Below are 16,436 nucleotides of genomic sequence, written 5' to 3'. Positions count from 1 at the left end.
GAACACAAGCCTAAAACTATTGTTTTCACTGCTGATGACTTAACAATATAGTTGCCCTATCATAACTATAAATTAGGCTTGATAAGAACTTCTTATAGGAGCTACCACAACCTATGAGCTCCTTCTCAGACAAGATGATCTTCCAACTGTAGTCTGAAATCCTATTTGGTATTGGAAGAGGGGAGAACATTTTGCATAGAAAAACTCTTGTCTTTGTTAATTTCACCATGGAGACCAGCACAGGCCTGATGCCCAAAAGAGCATAGCTTGGAAGAGACACACAGAAGGTACCAGGAAAGGCACAGTAATTCAGTTATTTTATACATATTGAAATATATTTTTACATTGATTGGGCATTTTTAGCCAATTAATGCTTAAAAACAGAAATCCTGATCCAACTTCATCAACGGCTTATATAGGCACAGCCTCTGTTGAAGTCAATAAAGTTGTGCCCACTTATGGCAGCAGTAAATGTGAGACTGGCTTGCAATTCTTTATAAATTATTAATACTGCAGACTATGTCAGTTGTACTTAATCTAATTCAATCTGTTCAGAAGAAGAATAATTAGCAGTAAAAAACTAGAGTCAAACACACACTTTGAACACAGTGAAACCCTACACGCTGGATTAGTTATAAAATGCATCTTGTATTTATGTACAAGAGAAAACAAAAGATAGTGGGTCCAGTCCTGCTCCCATTGAAGTCAAAAGTAAAAATCCCATTATCTTCCAGTGGGAGCAGAATTAAGCTCTAAGTGTGAAATCCTGGCCTCACTGAAGTCAGTGTGAGATTTCACATCTACTCGCAAGTGAAGATTTGTTCCCGTCCTTGTGAAATGAAATGGCTAGTAAAACCGTAACTTCTCTGCTGGATTTCCATAGTGCAAGTGTTTGGTGCCACCTAAAGGATGCTTTGCCACAAGACACACTGAAACAAAAACATTTCCTAGGAAAAGACTGCAGTAAGTAGAAGAACAGGAGTACTTGTGGCACCTTAGAGACTAACAAATTTATTAGAGCATAAGCTTTCGTAGACTACAGCCCACTTCTTCGGATGCATCCGAAGAAGTGGGCTGTAGTCCACGAAAGCTTATGCTCTAATAAATTTGTTAGTCGCTAAGGTGCCACAAGTACTCCTGTTCTTCTTTTTGCGGATACAGACTAACACGGCTGCTACTCTGAAAACTGCAGTAAGTGGGCAAGATAAAAGTAAAGCATGATGAGTCAGATCCTCAGATGTGGAAATCAACACAGTTCCATTAAGTTCAAGGGATCTGGCTTGATACATATATCCTATTCCTGAAAATCCCAATAGAGTTTTGCCTCCTTGATTCTAGTCAGCCTGTGATTTAACCATTGACTGAGCTCCCCTCCCCCCCACATAAAACCTGAGTTCTGCCTGCTCCCTTATATGTCTCCTCTGGACAACCGACCTACAGCAACTTCTATCCTTCAAGTCTGAACTAACCATGGAAGTGAACCTGGACATTTCAAGTGCACCCTGGGATTGATGGTCACCTGCTGTCCACTTACCAGACTCACCAGGTAGTGACTTCCCTGACAATTGGCCTGATTCTGCCTCTCCATTCAAACTCCTCATCACTATGAAGCTGACTCCTGTAGGCCTGAGTTAAAACATATCAGAACTAAAGTGTGTCTCAAGCCACAAAGTTCAGAACCAGGTCTTCAGAATTTCAAAGGGTTCTAGGCTTTTGGTTTGGCCAGTCTATTATTGGGACCTATTTCCATTCTCCTGCTTGAAGAACCCCATTAGTGTGTTTGAAGTAGCTCCTTTTAAGCAATAAAATAATCACATTTTAGGAGGGCCATTTGCTTTGATGCTGAGCCACGTAAATGCTCACAGCACCCTCATAATGCAGTTTACTTGGGTAGAGAAGTTTATTTTAGGATTCTGACCAGAGGTAGGGTCCCACCAGAGGCGGAGACACAGTGGACTTGATTCTCTTCTCACTTTCCACAGTGAGAATGAGAAGTCACTCCAGTAAGGTAAGTGCAATCACATTGTTGTAAAACCAATGGGAGAGAAGAATTGGGCCTAGCCTTTTCTGTAGCTGGATGCTATTCTGATCTGCCCCAAATATCGGCAGAGGAGCATCCAGGACATAAGCTGAAGAAGGTTCTAAATGCAGCAAGCTCTGTCTAAAATAGAACATGAGTTGTATGTGTAATGAGCAGCTCAGGTTAGATGATTTCTGTAAACATCTTTCCTATACTTGTTAGGTGCATTTGGAGACAATCCCAACACTAGTTGAATGGATATTATCTGGTGTTTGTACATCTGAATTGGCATTAAAGATCCACAGAGAGCAAGAGAGAGTTCTATACAACTAGTTGTTCCTAACAATGTGGTGTTCAGTTAGGTAATGGACCATGGCCTAGGAAGTCTTCAGTGTACTGTACTTAGTACACACATCTAAAGTCTGCACTACATAACTGGCCATACTGCAAGTCAGCAGCTCACCCATGATTAATCCCCAAGATTAGCAATCAAACCCCAAGATTAGCTGGATGGGTTGCACCCAGGATTAGCGTCACTAGTTCAGTGAATATGGTAGTAAATGAATGCTGGCATGATGAGTGTGACTGAGTGGGAATTTTCTGTAATATTTGTATGAATCATGGGAAAAGGTTTTACTCTTTGGGCAGGCTATGACAAAGGTGTCAATGGCGCCTAGGTGTCCTGAATTTGGAATCCATGAAGCCAAACCTTGGGATATTTTCTACCTATCAACTAATGACCATGGATGGTTCACTCCCCTTCCCTGTAGGAAGCCTGCTGTGTTTGACCAACTGGAGAACAAAGGGCTGAGGAGGGGCCAGGTAGGACTGGCCTGGGAACTTGAACAAGAAGGTACACACTCAGAGCAAGAGCCATTGGGGACACACCACTTTAACAGCATGGTCCACTCTGATTAGCCCAGAGGCACTTTCTTTTCTCTATGCTAACCAAGGACTTTCTACGCTAGGTTCCTGTTGACTAATAAACCTTTCTGTTTTGACAACACTGCATAAAGGTCACTGAAGATGCTGTCGGAGATGTGCTGCTCCCTAAAATTTACCAATCTTTCTTAGAGGTCCACCTCAGTGGGACTCACTGAAAGGAGTTAATGGTGGGAAGCAGGACTGCTGAAGGCCCAGAAGTCAAGGCTACAGAGGCAGTGAAGCCATACGACTTACCCTCAAGGAAGAGTGAGACCCCTAGGTGGTCTGGCTCACTGAAGGGGTCCTCCCAGAAGCTGTTCCAAAGCAGGGGTCATAGCACTGATCCTGTGCATCCGTAACAAGGAGTAAGACTGTTAAGGGGAATTATCACCCCAGTGAAGAGGGGATCCATGCTGGAACCAGGTCTCATACTGAACAATCATTCAAAAAGTAGCTGGGGATTTCTTGGAGCTGTTGCTCTGTGGACATGCGCAACTGTTTGTCTTTGCCTGAATTTAGTTTTTAATAGTAACCAAATAAATTAAATAAAGCCCTTATTGCTAACTACAGCCCTGACCCTGGAAACTAACCCAGGCTTTCAGACACAGGATCCTTCCCACAAGGAATAGTTTGCAGGGGCAAGACCTATGCCTTTATAATCCCAGAAAGGGTTTATATTTATATTGGCTAGTTGCAAACAATGACAGAGGTAACATCTAAGTCACACTTGTTTTGTGAGCAGAGGTGTTAGGGGTATAAAGATTATGAATGAGCTCTTCTGCAATCTTCCTATTAAAACCCTTATCTCATGTAAATCTCATTCCATAGAAGACAACCTCCGCCCCCCCCCCCCCCCGACTTCAGTTGAGTAAAGGTGACAGGATCTTTAGCTGGGCAAACAGTCATTTAATAATCTTAAAAAATAAAATCTCAGCAGTGCCCCGGATGTGTGCAGCTCACCTCATCGACCTGAGCTTGTGTCTGCTGCAATCTTCTGTTACTGGTCACATTGGGTGGGGGAGGAGGCCCTCCTGCCCCAGGAATTGTGGCACCTCCGGCACCTTGGGTGGGAGCTGGGACTGACCTAAACCAGAAGCACAGAAAATCATTGAGCATGCCTTGAATTTCATTCACCTTCACTTTTCTACCAGTCCAAGGTACGTATATGCACAGATACAGAGCAGAGTTTTCTAGCCTTCCATCAATTGTCAGTTACTGCTGGTGTCCAAAGTTAGGCACTTAACTCTGTACTTAGACACTAGGTGCCTGACTTTGAGGAACCAAGTTTGAAAATTGGGGCCTTCTGATTTCTGTCCAATTTCCTGTTGTTTTCCCCATTAAACAGTTCCGATTCAGGCAAATCTACTGGAGTCAACAGGAATCCTGTGTGCCTTGGATAGGGCCCTTTGATTAGCTATCAATCATCTTTCTTCCCTGGCTGAGCAGTGGAAGTCAGGGAGGAGGAAATGCTGCTCAGAATGTCCATGGAATAATGCATAATGGGCATCTTACCAAGCAGTCCAGTTAGCTTCTGTGCAATTAATTGCCATGTTTTCATTGGCCATAATGTGCCCTGCTTGCAATGCAAGATACAGTCTAGCAAAGACCATCTGAGGGGTTAGGCAGATGCACTAAAGCTTTAGAAAACTCTCCCTTGGCAGCGAGGCTAAATCCATTAGTTTGTCAACTGCAGAACTAGGCATCAAACAAACCACAGCAACAGTTCTGAATATTTCAGAGTAGCAGCCGTGTTAGTCTGTATCCGCAAAAAGAAGAACAGGAGGACTTGTGGCACCTTAGAGACTAACAAATTTATTAGAGCATAAGCTTTCGTGGACTACAGCCCACTTCTTCGGATGCATTAGCTCACTCAGCATGGCTCTTCCCCTCATCTTTGAGCTGCTGAGGGGAGATAGGGTTGAGAACCTACCCCCTGTACTCAGTGTTGTGAATGTAAAACCACCCTGGTGAATCAGAATGAAGCTGAGAATGAGCTAAGCAAGGAGATGCATCAAGAAAGAGGACAAATAACAGCAGAGGAGAAAGGGCTGGGAGGAAATTTAGGCTGAGGATTGTTTATGGCAAGGGGGAGGATCTCTGAGGAACACTGTAGTACTTAACCAGCTCAGCCTGTGCAGTATCAAACACCAACTGCCACTCCAGAGCAACAGACCTGACTAAAATCATTTGCCCAAGAGCACAGATTACAATGTGTGGCAGAGCTAGAAATAGAACCGCATGGGGAGAAGGTGACCAGCCCTCTGTGGAGAAAGAAGTGGTTTGGGACTATTTAGAAAAACTGGACATGCACAAGTCCATGGGGCCGAGGGTGTTAAAGGAGTTGGCGGGTGAGATTGCAGAGCCATAGCCATTATTTTTGAAAATTCATGGCGATCGGGGGAGGTCCCAGATGACTGGAAAAAGGCTAATGTAGTGCCCATCTTTTAAAAAGGGAAGAAGGGGGATCCGGGGAACAACAGGCCAGTCAGCCTCACCTCAGTCCCTGGAAAAATCATGGAGCAGGTCCTCAAGGAATCAATTATGAAACATTTAGAGGAGAGGAAAGTGATCAGGAACAGTCAGCATGGATTCATGAAGGGGAAGTCGTGCCTGACTAACCTAATTGCCTTCTATGATGAGATAACTGGCTCTGTGGATGAGGGGAAAGCAGTGGATGTGTTATTCCTTGACTTTAGCAAAGCTTTTGATACGGTCTCCCACAGTATTCTTGCCGCCAAGTTAAAGAGGTATGGGCTGGATGAATGGACTGTAAGGTGGATAGAAAGCTGGCTAGATCGTCGGGCTCAACGGGTAGTGATCAATGGCTCCATGTCTAGTTGGCAGCCGGTTTCAAGCGGCGTGCCCCAAGGGTCGGTCCTGGGGCCAGTTTTGTTTAATATCTTTATTAATGATCTGGAGGATGGTGTGGACTGCACTCTCAGCAAGTTTGCAGATGACACTAAACTAGGAGGCGTGGTAGATACACTAGAGGGTAGGGATCGGATACAGAGGGACCTAGACAAATTAGAGGATTGGGCCAAAAAAAAACCTGATGAGGTTCAACAAGGACAAGTGCAGAGTCCTGCACTTAGGACGGAAGAATCCCATGCACTGCTACAGACTAGGGACAGAATGGCTAGGTAGCAGTTCTGCAGAAAAGGACCTAGGGGTCACAGTGGACGAGAAGCTGGATGAGAGTCAACAGTGTGCTCTTGTTGCCAAGAAGGCTAACGGCATTTTGGGCTGTATAAGTAGGGGCATTGCCAGCAGATCGAGGAACGTGATCTTCCCCTTTATTCGACATTGGTGAAGCCTCATCTGGAGTACTGTGTCCAGTTTTGGGCCCCACACTACAAGAAGGATGTGGAAAAATTGGAAAGAGTCCAGCGGAGGGCAACAAAAATGATTAGTGGTCTGGAGCACATGACTTATGAGGAGAGGCTGAGGGAACTGGGATTGTTTAGTCTCCAGAAGAGAAGAATGGGGGGGGATTTGATAGCAGCCTTCAACTACCTGAAGGGGGGTTCCAAAGAGGATGGAACTCGGCTGTTCTCAGTGGTGGCAGATGACAGAACAAGGAGCAATGGTCTCAAGTTGCAGTGGGGGAGGTCCAGGTTGGATATTAGGAAACACTATTTCATTAGGAGGGTGGTGAGACACTGGAATGCGTTACCTAGGGAGGTGATGGAGTCTCCTTCCTTGGAGGTTTTTAAGCCCGGCTTGACAAAGCCCTGGCTGGGATGATTTAGTTGGGAATTGGTCCTGCTTTGAGCAGGGGGTTGGACTAGATGACCTCTTGAGGTCCCTTCCAACCCTAATATTCTATGATTCTATGAACCCACATGTCCCACCTTACATACAAGACCAGCAAGGTCATTCTCAAAATTGCTTTTAAAAAACATTTCCTCAAGATGATCTGACAGATCCAATCTGTCCTGGTGATTGCACTTCAGCGGGCAAATCATCCCACTCGCCTGACAGGTCCTAATGATTTCACGCAGCCATTCCTCAAGCCCACACATCAAACCTGTGACTCTCTCCCTTTTCTGAAGGTTCCCCATCAATTCCTCCTGCAACAGAAATAAAATCTTCCAATAACTGCTGAGGAAATCCCTGAACATTCGAATTGGGGACCCCACCACAAATCCCACTCTTACATTCCCAATGCCTCCCCCGCAACGACAGCCTGAGGGAGCACAGTGTCTCCCTGAATCCCTCCTTTCTACCAGGGCTTGATTAATGTTACTGGAATTACGTCCCCATCAGAAAACTGCCACAACACCTTGCATTTCATAGAGATGTGTTGATTCCTCAAATGCACCCTCAGTGTTGATTTGTCATTATTTGTCAAGTCCAAGAGCCCCTCAGAAAGATTGTTGTTCACTTACTGAGATTAATGCTGCATATTACACTTCTTTTATTATGATAAATCATTTATCAAGCTTTGATTGAAAAGAAAGGGCTTGAGTCATATGATAAATAGCAAATCCTTTGCGAACTTCCCATCAGTTGCCATGAACACAAAAAGCCAGATTGTGAACTCATTTCACCAGCCTCAAATCAAAGCAACTCCAATGAAATCAGTGGGGGTACTCTGAATTTACACTGGTATAACAAAGATCAGAATCTGGACCATAATGTACAACTGATTCAAACAATACACCCTGTATGGATAGTGTTTGGGGAGGATGTTTTGGGATCCTACAGTTGAAATTGTAAAATATCATCATGGCTCTGGAGGAAAAAATCCTTTTCCCCTCAACCCAACTATGCAATTTATGTGGAAAAATTGTGAGATACCCATTCGCTAGTTTAAAAAACACAATAACGCAGCCATCTCCTTGCTATATTTTGTTAAAATCTCTGAGGCTACAGAATGCTAAAACATGGAAAGAGGTATTATTTAAACCAGCCACTTGCTTTGGCTAGTAAGGGTAACCTATAGAGGAGACATTTCTTCAAGGACAAGCTGGGTAGGGTTGCTACCCGTCCCCCACACTGCACCCAGCCTCAATTTCTGATCACGCTTCTGCATTCCAATCTTTGTAGGACCCCAAAATGAAAGCACCCAAGTTTGGCTAAAAAGCTGGGTGCTCGGTTCTATACACATTTTCTGCCCAATATTTAAAAGGCACTTTTGCCTCCCTATCTGTGCTTAAAATGAATTTGCATAAATCAAAAGTACTCCCTAATTTGCTATATCATAGTCTTCTCGACAGTCTCATTGATGCCTCCTTATTTGGTTGGAATTAGAGTTCAGTTGTGTGTTCAGGGACCACACTGTCCCCTATACAGGTTAATTCAGCCAAAAGGACTGGAAGCTCTCACAGAATTTTCCCCACATCATTCCAGAGCTCCTACACTCCAAAGACTGGCAAGAAGGAGGTGTTCTCTTTACTAGAGTTGGTCGGAAAATTTCCAGCAGAACATTTTTACACTGTAAAATCCTGATTTATCAAATGCAAAATGTTTTGTGGAAATGTGTCAGTTTCAACCAATCTTCCAATGGAATACAGGCAGGTTTCAAAACTTGTCTGCTTTCCTGCCAGCTCCCCCACCTGGCTCCTCAGCAGCTCATGTGAAGGACTACCTCAGAGTTATGACCCTCAAGGCTTCCTTGCTAAATGAAACAGCCCAGATTGGTCAGTTTCACTGCTGCTATTCAGTGTTGGGCAGCAATTAAACTGACCAGCCTGGGCTGCTTCATTTAGCAAGGAAATCATTTCTGTGAGGTATTAGTCAGCCAAAGCAATTTGTTGTGATACATGTCAGCACCCTGAGTTATATAACAGCTGAGGATTTATGTTTACAAGAGGGTTTTGGTTTTTTTTAATACATAAAATGTCACAATTTTTGAAGTCAAATGTCTCATTCCTTTTAGGGCTAGAAACAAATGTTGAGTCCTATCAAGATGCTGGGTATGTGGGATGAAGCTCTCATTTTAGATCCTAAATTCATTACATTTTTAGGTACAGAGAAGCAATCAACTGAGAAGCTGTTATTAATACAAGGCTGAATATTGCCCATCCCAGATCTTGGGCTAGATTGATTTTTTGTGGGAGGGAAATTTAAATTGCTGAGGGATAAGGAAGAAACATATCTTTGGCAGGTTGAGTTTAAAAAAATGGTATCTTTTTTTATCCGCCCAGGGATTGGAATGTTAGAGTAAAAATCCAGGATGAGATGGATTAAGGACAGATGAGGTAGTCACAGGTATATGATAAATAGATGTATCACATGATATCTCAGTATGCAGTATAGGTTTTGATAGACTTTAGGCATTTTACCAAATTAGTAGGTAATTCTTTCCATAATATAAATTATGTACATGCCACAGAATGCAGAATTTTGCTCTCGATAACACACATGCAACCCCATTGACAAAGAGCACACTTTGCCACTGTGTCTAATTTAAAGCATTCAAAGAACATTCTACAAATTTGGTAGAATAATTCTAGTGGAAACAGAGATGTACTAGTTTTCTATTACATGCTGTAAATGTAGACACCAAGGTAAAGTTGTGACTAATTTCTCATTCTACACAGCTTAATATGAAACCATTTTGCTTTGTTTCTAGAGCAATTTACCATTTATTTTTAGAAGTTAAACAGATGCAACTACAGACCCCTTGTGGCCAAGATAGAGTCTGCTCTTAGGTGCCTGTAGGAACACAGCTGGAAAACTCCCTTCCACCCCAAGTACACCTGTTCCAAACCCCCTAGCTACACACACACACACACACACTATAGGAAAGGGAAATATTTATTTACAGAAGGATGAATGGAGAAAAACAACAGGGGGAAGACAGGGGGAGCAGTAAAACAGAAAGGACCCACAGGCCAGTGGTCCCACAATACGAAAGGGCAGACACCGAGCAATGCATCTATACTCAAAGTTCAGGAATCTTGGGCAGAGCTCCAGTCCATCAGTGAGCCTTGGGTACTCCTGCTTTTTCTTCAGTGCCAGTGAACTTTCCTCAACAAACCCTTCCTGTGCCCTCTTCTGCCGCTCTCTGCAAACCCACACAGAGTGACAACCTCCCCACTTAGCTACTATAGCCTCCCTCCTTATTCCCAATGCAGAGTCACAAGCCCCAGTACTCAAGACCCCAGACAGCTCTGGGTGACAGTGATACTGGGTCTGGCTCTGGTCTTTCTTGGGTGATTCCTCCCTGGCACAGTGCTCATGCTGGCTCCTGTCCTGGGGCATCCCTGGTCGGCTGCTCTGTTCCTCCTAGGCTTATGGCTGGTTCTTGCTGCTTTACTATGTGAGGGCCTGCTTGCTGTAGACCCTCTTGTCTGGAGTTACAGACACACACCCCATTGCTCTCCCTCTCTCGACGCCCCTGCCACAACCAGTACTTCCTCCACCTCCAATTAAAAAAAAAACAATTGGCGACACCCACATTTCACTGAGATTTCCAATTCAGCTTTGGTTGAAGGAACAGTTCAAGCATTAAGGGAGGTCATCCATCAGATGTTTAGGAAGCTTTCTGACATGCACACTTTTGCTCATCTACAAGAGCTACAAAGGGAGAAGTTCTGTTTCATTTTCATTATCTGGTCCAGTCAAAAGAGGGCGGGTAAAAAAGGTAAATATGCCGACTTCCTAACAATAAATTTGTCCTAAATATCATTGAAACTGAGTGGCAGTTTTCAGAAATTTTGCTTTCTCTATAGACCTACGAGCATAGTAACTGAGCACTTTATGATCTTGACTATATTTATCCTCCCAGTTCCCCTGTGAGGTGGGGCAGTGTGAGATTCCCCATTTTACATATGGGGAAACTGAGACTCAGAAAAACTAAGCAACTTGCCCAAGGTCACACCGGAAGCATGTGCTGGAGTAGGGAATTGAACACAAGTCACAGGCTAGTCTCTTAACCACTCGGCCATCCTTCCTTTCATTCTCCCTATGGTAGTAACTTTAGATAAAAGATAACCAGACATGCCGATGGTATAAATTATTTTCTTTCATATGTATTAAAAGAGGGTGAGGAACACAAAAGTTAACAAATATAGCAGAGCTGAGGCAGTAAAGGGTCTGAGGGCTTGTCTACACTGGCAATTTACAGCGCTGCAACTTTCTCGCTCAAGGGTGTGAAAAAAACACCCCCTGAGCGCAGGAAGTTTTAGCGCTGTAAAGTGCCAGTGTAAAGAGTGCACCGGTCTCGTGGAGGTGTGTTTTTTTTAGGGCTTTAGCATTGCCAGTGAAGACTAGCCCCGAGTTACAGTAGCTATACCTAACTGGGCCAGATCTTCAGCTGGCATAAATCAGTATAGCTCCAGTGAAATCTACAGAACTATGCCAATTTACACCAGCAGCAGATCTGGCCTATTGTTTTTATAGAGTTATACCATTTTTTTTTTTTTAATAATTTCATCCTATTTGGCTTGTCTTGCCTCAGACCCTTCAGTTACTGTTCTAATAAAGGCAGTAAATTATTCATTTTCTCTTCCTTATCATCAACCACATTTCTATAGGCAGTATTTATTTTTGCCACCGTAGAGATTTAATAGTTAGGCCCCAGCCTTTGTCTGCACAGACCCCCTTTGACTTTAATAGGGGTCTATCCATGTGGAGTTCGTGGCAGCATCAGAGCCATATTAATTGCAGTCCCCAGAAGGTGAAACAACCTTTGTTCAAATGCAGCAAAATCAGGACAATTCCTTAACACCATGTTCATGGAATTGGGAGGCTCTATCCCTTAAATAATGATGGCGTTAATTTTCTGATGTAATTATTATTCATATTAGAGCAGTGCTTATGGACCCAAAGAAAAATAAGGACCTCATTGTAATAGGCACTGCACAAACAACACAAAGTCAGTCTGTGGCCCAGAGAGCTAGGTTTTTTAACACCGGAAGGCTTTAATTTGGGATAGTTTCCAAAAAAGGTGAAGGTTACTTTCGTTTCCCATGGCATTCACTCTAGCATTTTGCTTTTAATTTGCTGTCCATTTTGTTTTGCAGGACTGGTGTGTGAAAATATCTAATCATAATTTTTCACCAGCATTCTCTTCATGATGGGGAATTTGTACTGCTCCTAATGGCTAACATTATGTCCTTCCAATCCTCTGGAGAGATTTCCTGGTTCATTTCCTTTTCCAAATAAAACTTCACTATGTTAGGAAGTTAAAAATAATCTGTTTGGTGGTAATGAGATTCAGATAAACTTTGGTGCTCAGTACTACGTGAGAAGGGACCATATATGCAGGGCTGCCCGGGGGGGGGGGGGAAAGGAGGGGGCAAGTGGGGCAATTTGCCCCGGGCCCCACAGGGACCCCCATGAGAGTTTTCAGGTGCCCCCACGAGAGAGTTTTCGGTGGGTCTTCGGCGGTAGGTCCTTCAGTGCTGCCGAACACACTCGGAGCGAGTGAAGGACCCGCTGCCGAAGACCCGGAGCGGAAGAAGCTCCGGGTCTTCGGCGGCAATTCAGCAGCGAGGGCCTCTTCCGCTCCGGGTCTTTGATGGCAATTCAGTGGCGGGTCCTTCACTCACTCTGGGACCTGCTGCCGAAGTACCCCAAAGACCCGGAGCGGAAGGACCCCCACCGCCGAAGACCCCAGGCCTGCTGAATCCTCTGGGTGGCCCTGCATATATGAATCTAGATAGCTAGAAAAAATAACTAGGCTTTCCCCCCTCCCCCTCATGAGAAAATTAGAGGCAGGCCCAAAACAAGGTTGGGTTCTTTCCATCTTGTTGTTAATACACAGTAATTACATATAAAAATATGCTAAAAGAAAGTTATTCAGGTTACAAAGTCAAGTACTCTGAAGTTAGGAAATGCCAGATTTACAGTTGTCTGTACAATCTTAGTTCTGCCCTCTTGTGCCTCCAGCCTGTACACTAAATGAAGCAGGGGCCCTGTGGAAAAATAGCTTATTATCATGTAATTAAAAACTATATCAGAATGCATAAACATAAGAGTCACAATTAGGGTTTCACAGGCAACCATAAATTGGCATTTCCCAACTTTGGAGTTCTTGACTTTATAACTTTCGTTTAAGATGGTTATTTGTATGTAATTTCCTATGTTGTGTGGGTGGTGGTGGTTTTTTGTTGTTTTGTATTTTCTGAAGAAGGTAAAATCAAGTTATATTAAGTACAACTAGTGGAAAGTCTTAGGCAACCCAAAAATAGGTGGTGTTACCAGCTCCATCTATAATCAAAACTCTGCAAGCCAAATAGTGCCTTAAGCAACACTTGGGTATCCTTACTAGCTTCAAATTAGGTTGCACAGGTGCCACAGATAATCTAAAGACAACAGGGTTTCACAGGTGGATTGGAAGAGCCTACCAGAATCTTTATTATTGGACGTGATAGATGAGTAGGAAAGAACCCAAGTTAACTGTTGGAGCACCACATTAATTTGTGGAACCAGAAGGTAGAATTTTCTTTTAAATTGCAAACTGAGCAATTTAATATGGAAATCAGTGAGAATGTGCCAGTTTATCAGGGTTTCTTGTCAGAGAAAAAACACATTTTAATTCTGGCTCCCTCTGCTTAGGTCTTAAAATATGGTCTCTCTTCTTACTGTTATATTTATCACTTAATGCCTTCAGCAAGTTGGAATCAAGCACATATAGGCTTCAGACTTGGCTTGATTTTAATTTTCCATATGATTTACAAACCAAGTGAAGTTTATAGAAAATCAGTTCAGTATAAAATGATTACTGTTTAAAACTGAATGGTCTCAGCCAAGTTTGAGACTGTCTTGAGATGGAAGAATTTTCAATGTGTGTTTCATCTCCAACATTAGACACACACTCTTTTGAGATAGGCTGAAAGATTGAAATGATCTTACATAGCCATACATTCACACTAGCTTTGAATACATCTGAAAACTGAAGTACAAAGTTTCAGCTTGCGGATTTAACTCATTCACAAGTGGAGTTAGTAGGAAAAAACAGTTAATTTTCACCAGTCATTTTGAGGTTGTTTCCCTTTCACAGGGTTTTAAATGGGCCCATTATCCATTTTGTATAATATTTTCCATTATATTTTTTACCAAAATCCTGGTTTATAGTAATAAAAACAGTTCACTAAAATTATTAGCTAACTGGAAACAAATATTGTAGAACATTTTGTGAAAAAAGGAAAATTTCTATGATAAACAATTGTTTATTTCAAAAAACAAACAAAACTTTTCACAAAGGCCACTTTTGGACAAAAGCTTTTTTGAGCAGCTCTATTCAGACCTTTAAAATAACTAGAGTGATTTTCTTCAAATTTGGCTTGTACTTGGATAAAAATAAATTTAACATGAAAAAGAAATACTGAAAATTTATTGGCATAAACCTATATGCCATCTTAGTAGGTAGTTTAATTAATATCTGTTCTTTACAGGACAATGTTGTGACACAGATAAACAAAGGGGTCAGAATTAAGATTGTGCCCAACTATGAGTTGCTCATTTCCTGTCTTTCGTGTTCTTAACTGTACAAATTTAACATTAGTATAGAATTGATATTCTGTATGTTAAATAAAGTACATATATATGGTTATGGATATATAGTAGACAAAGAGACACCTTATTTTAGCTCTCTGTATCTTGGCACAAAAGTGTCTGAAAACACCAAGACATGTTGTGCTTCTTCATAACTAGGTGTAAAGGCGACAAGCTAAGAAATCCCTTCAAAGCAGAGACTGACTCTGCCTGATGTTTTTGGAAAGAAGCCAGTCATCAACTTCCAATTGACCAGATTTGATGGCCAGAAAGATTGGCTTTATGTTCTCACTTTAATACCAGGATTTTATTGTGCTCTTTGCTGATAAAGGTTAGAAGAAATAGATATCAATGGCAATTTGTCTTGTAGATACAGATTCAGCCATGGTATTGTTCATTAGATAATATGAACTCTCCTTAGTTTGAGGTAGCAATATTCAATTATGGGCTTTGTAACTCACCACAATTACCAACTAATTGCACCTAACCATGAATTCTAGTTTATCATCTTCCTGTACCAAAAGCACACACTTGCACTGTACCAATGTGAAGATCACTGGGATGCCAACATCTTGCAGCATGAGCCAAAGGGCTGACTTGTCAACCAAATCAAAAGTTGCTTTGTTGTCAATATATGAAGCAGTGCCAGTGTGAGAGTGCATGCTGGTCCATGGCTTTCATCGCATTTCTACACAACCTCAGGTGTATGACAGGGATGATTCTCACTCTGGCACTATTCTGTCAAGCTACTGACTGGATATTAGGACTTGCTGCTCCACACATCGGAACCAAGGTTGGTCAAGAAGTGTTCTCTGACCAAAACTCTGGTGATGACACCGCTTTGCTTGTGGAGAAGCCAGAGAACTTCAGTCCTGTCCTTCAAGTTTTCCGAATCACCAGCCACACTATGGGATTGTACGTCTCATGACAGAAGACCACAGTCCAGAACCTCACAGCTGGGCCACCAAAAACCTCAGTGCAGGTGGGGTCAAACACTGAGAAGAACATTGACAAGTTCATCTACCTAGGCTGCAACCAGATTTCAAGTGGTCGCAGTAAACTGGACATCCTCCGATGAATAGATCTCACTGACTCCTGAATTAACTCCATGTCTCAGCTATGAATGCAAAAACGTCTTTGCACTGAGACAAAGTTCAAGACCTGTCAAACCTGCCTATACTGCTAAACAGGTCAGAAACCTGGCCCCTCCCTACAGGCAGACTTGGAGTGGTTAGAGGCAGTGCTGACAGTGACAAATCCTGAACATAAAGGGGTTTCATGTTGTGCAAAATGCCATAATCTCAGAGAGATATGGCCTTCCTCCAATTGCTCACTACATTCAAAAGAGGTGTTTGTATGCTCTTTAGCCATGTCACCAGGATGGACAAAAAAGAACAACATACAGTATTCTTAAACTCTCCATCGACAAGTGAAAGTGTGCAGGCTTTACCTGCAGGGCTGCCCCCAGAGATTTTGAATTTTCTGATTGATCCAGATGTGGGAATTTCATTCTACAATGCCTAGTATCATGCCATCAACCACGGTCACTGTGGCTGGTGCAGCAGTCCTCAGTAGAGTATGTGTGTTTGATGATCTTCCTGGACTTGTTATCTAATCCACTTTGAATGGTCCAAATTCATCGGTGGTTTAACTTCACTGGGCTTGCTTCTGATATCATATACATCAGTGTAAATCAGGAGTAAACTACTGAAGTCAAAAGGGTTAGACCATTTTAAAACTGATGAGTGAAAAGAGAATTTAGATCATTGAGACCAGTGGACTTACACATCAGGGAAGAAATTTGTGGTTATGATGGTGTCTTCTCAACACCCCAAGATATCATAGGAATGGTGACAATCCTTCCCAGTAAAGGGGCAAAAAATGGCGATTCCTGTGTTGTTAGGGAATTTTGACTATTTTAATGGAGACATATTAAAAAACCCTTTTTCCAATGTTCCATTAGATGCCTTCAGCAGGTCGGGGCTCTAAGGGTATGTTGATTTGTTCCGGTGTTAGTGTAGGGAGTGTCCTGAGTAGATGGTGC

At 42.7% G+C, this 16,436-nt stretch overlaps 1 protein-coding gene across 3 annotated transcripts in view; it reads right to left on the bottom strand.

Moving 5' to 3' along the window:
- LOC101939765 (vesicle-associated membrane protein 2-like) overlaps positions 1-16,436 on the bottom strand; it is a 98,296-nt gene that overhangs the window by 9,002 nt on the left and 72,858 nt on the right. For all 3 annotated transcript variants that reach the window (XM_065558085.1, XM_042853565.2, XM_065558086.1), the window contains one exon: positions 3,905-4,028. In XM_065558085.1, the coding sequence (XP_065414157.1) occupies positions 3,905-4,028 (124 nt within the window). The remainder of the gene's footprint in view (positions 1-3,904; positions 4,029-16,436) is intronic.

The sequence above is a fragment of the Chrysemys picta genome, chromosome 9, assembly GCF_011386835.1.
Source record: "Chrysemys picta bellii isolate R12L10 chromosome 9, ASM1138683v2, whole genome shotgun sequence".
Taxonomy (NCBI): Eukaryota; Metazoa; Chordata; order Testudines; family Emydidae; genus Chrysemys; species Chrysemys picta.
Note: the sequence above shows the minus strand (reverse complement) of the source record. Positions and strands in the feature narration are given on the sequence as shown.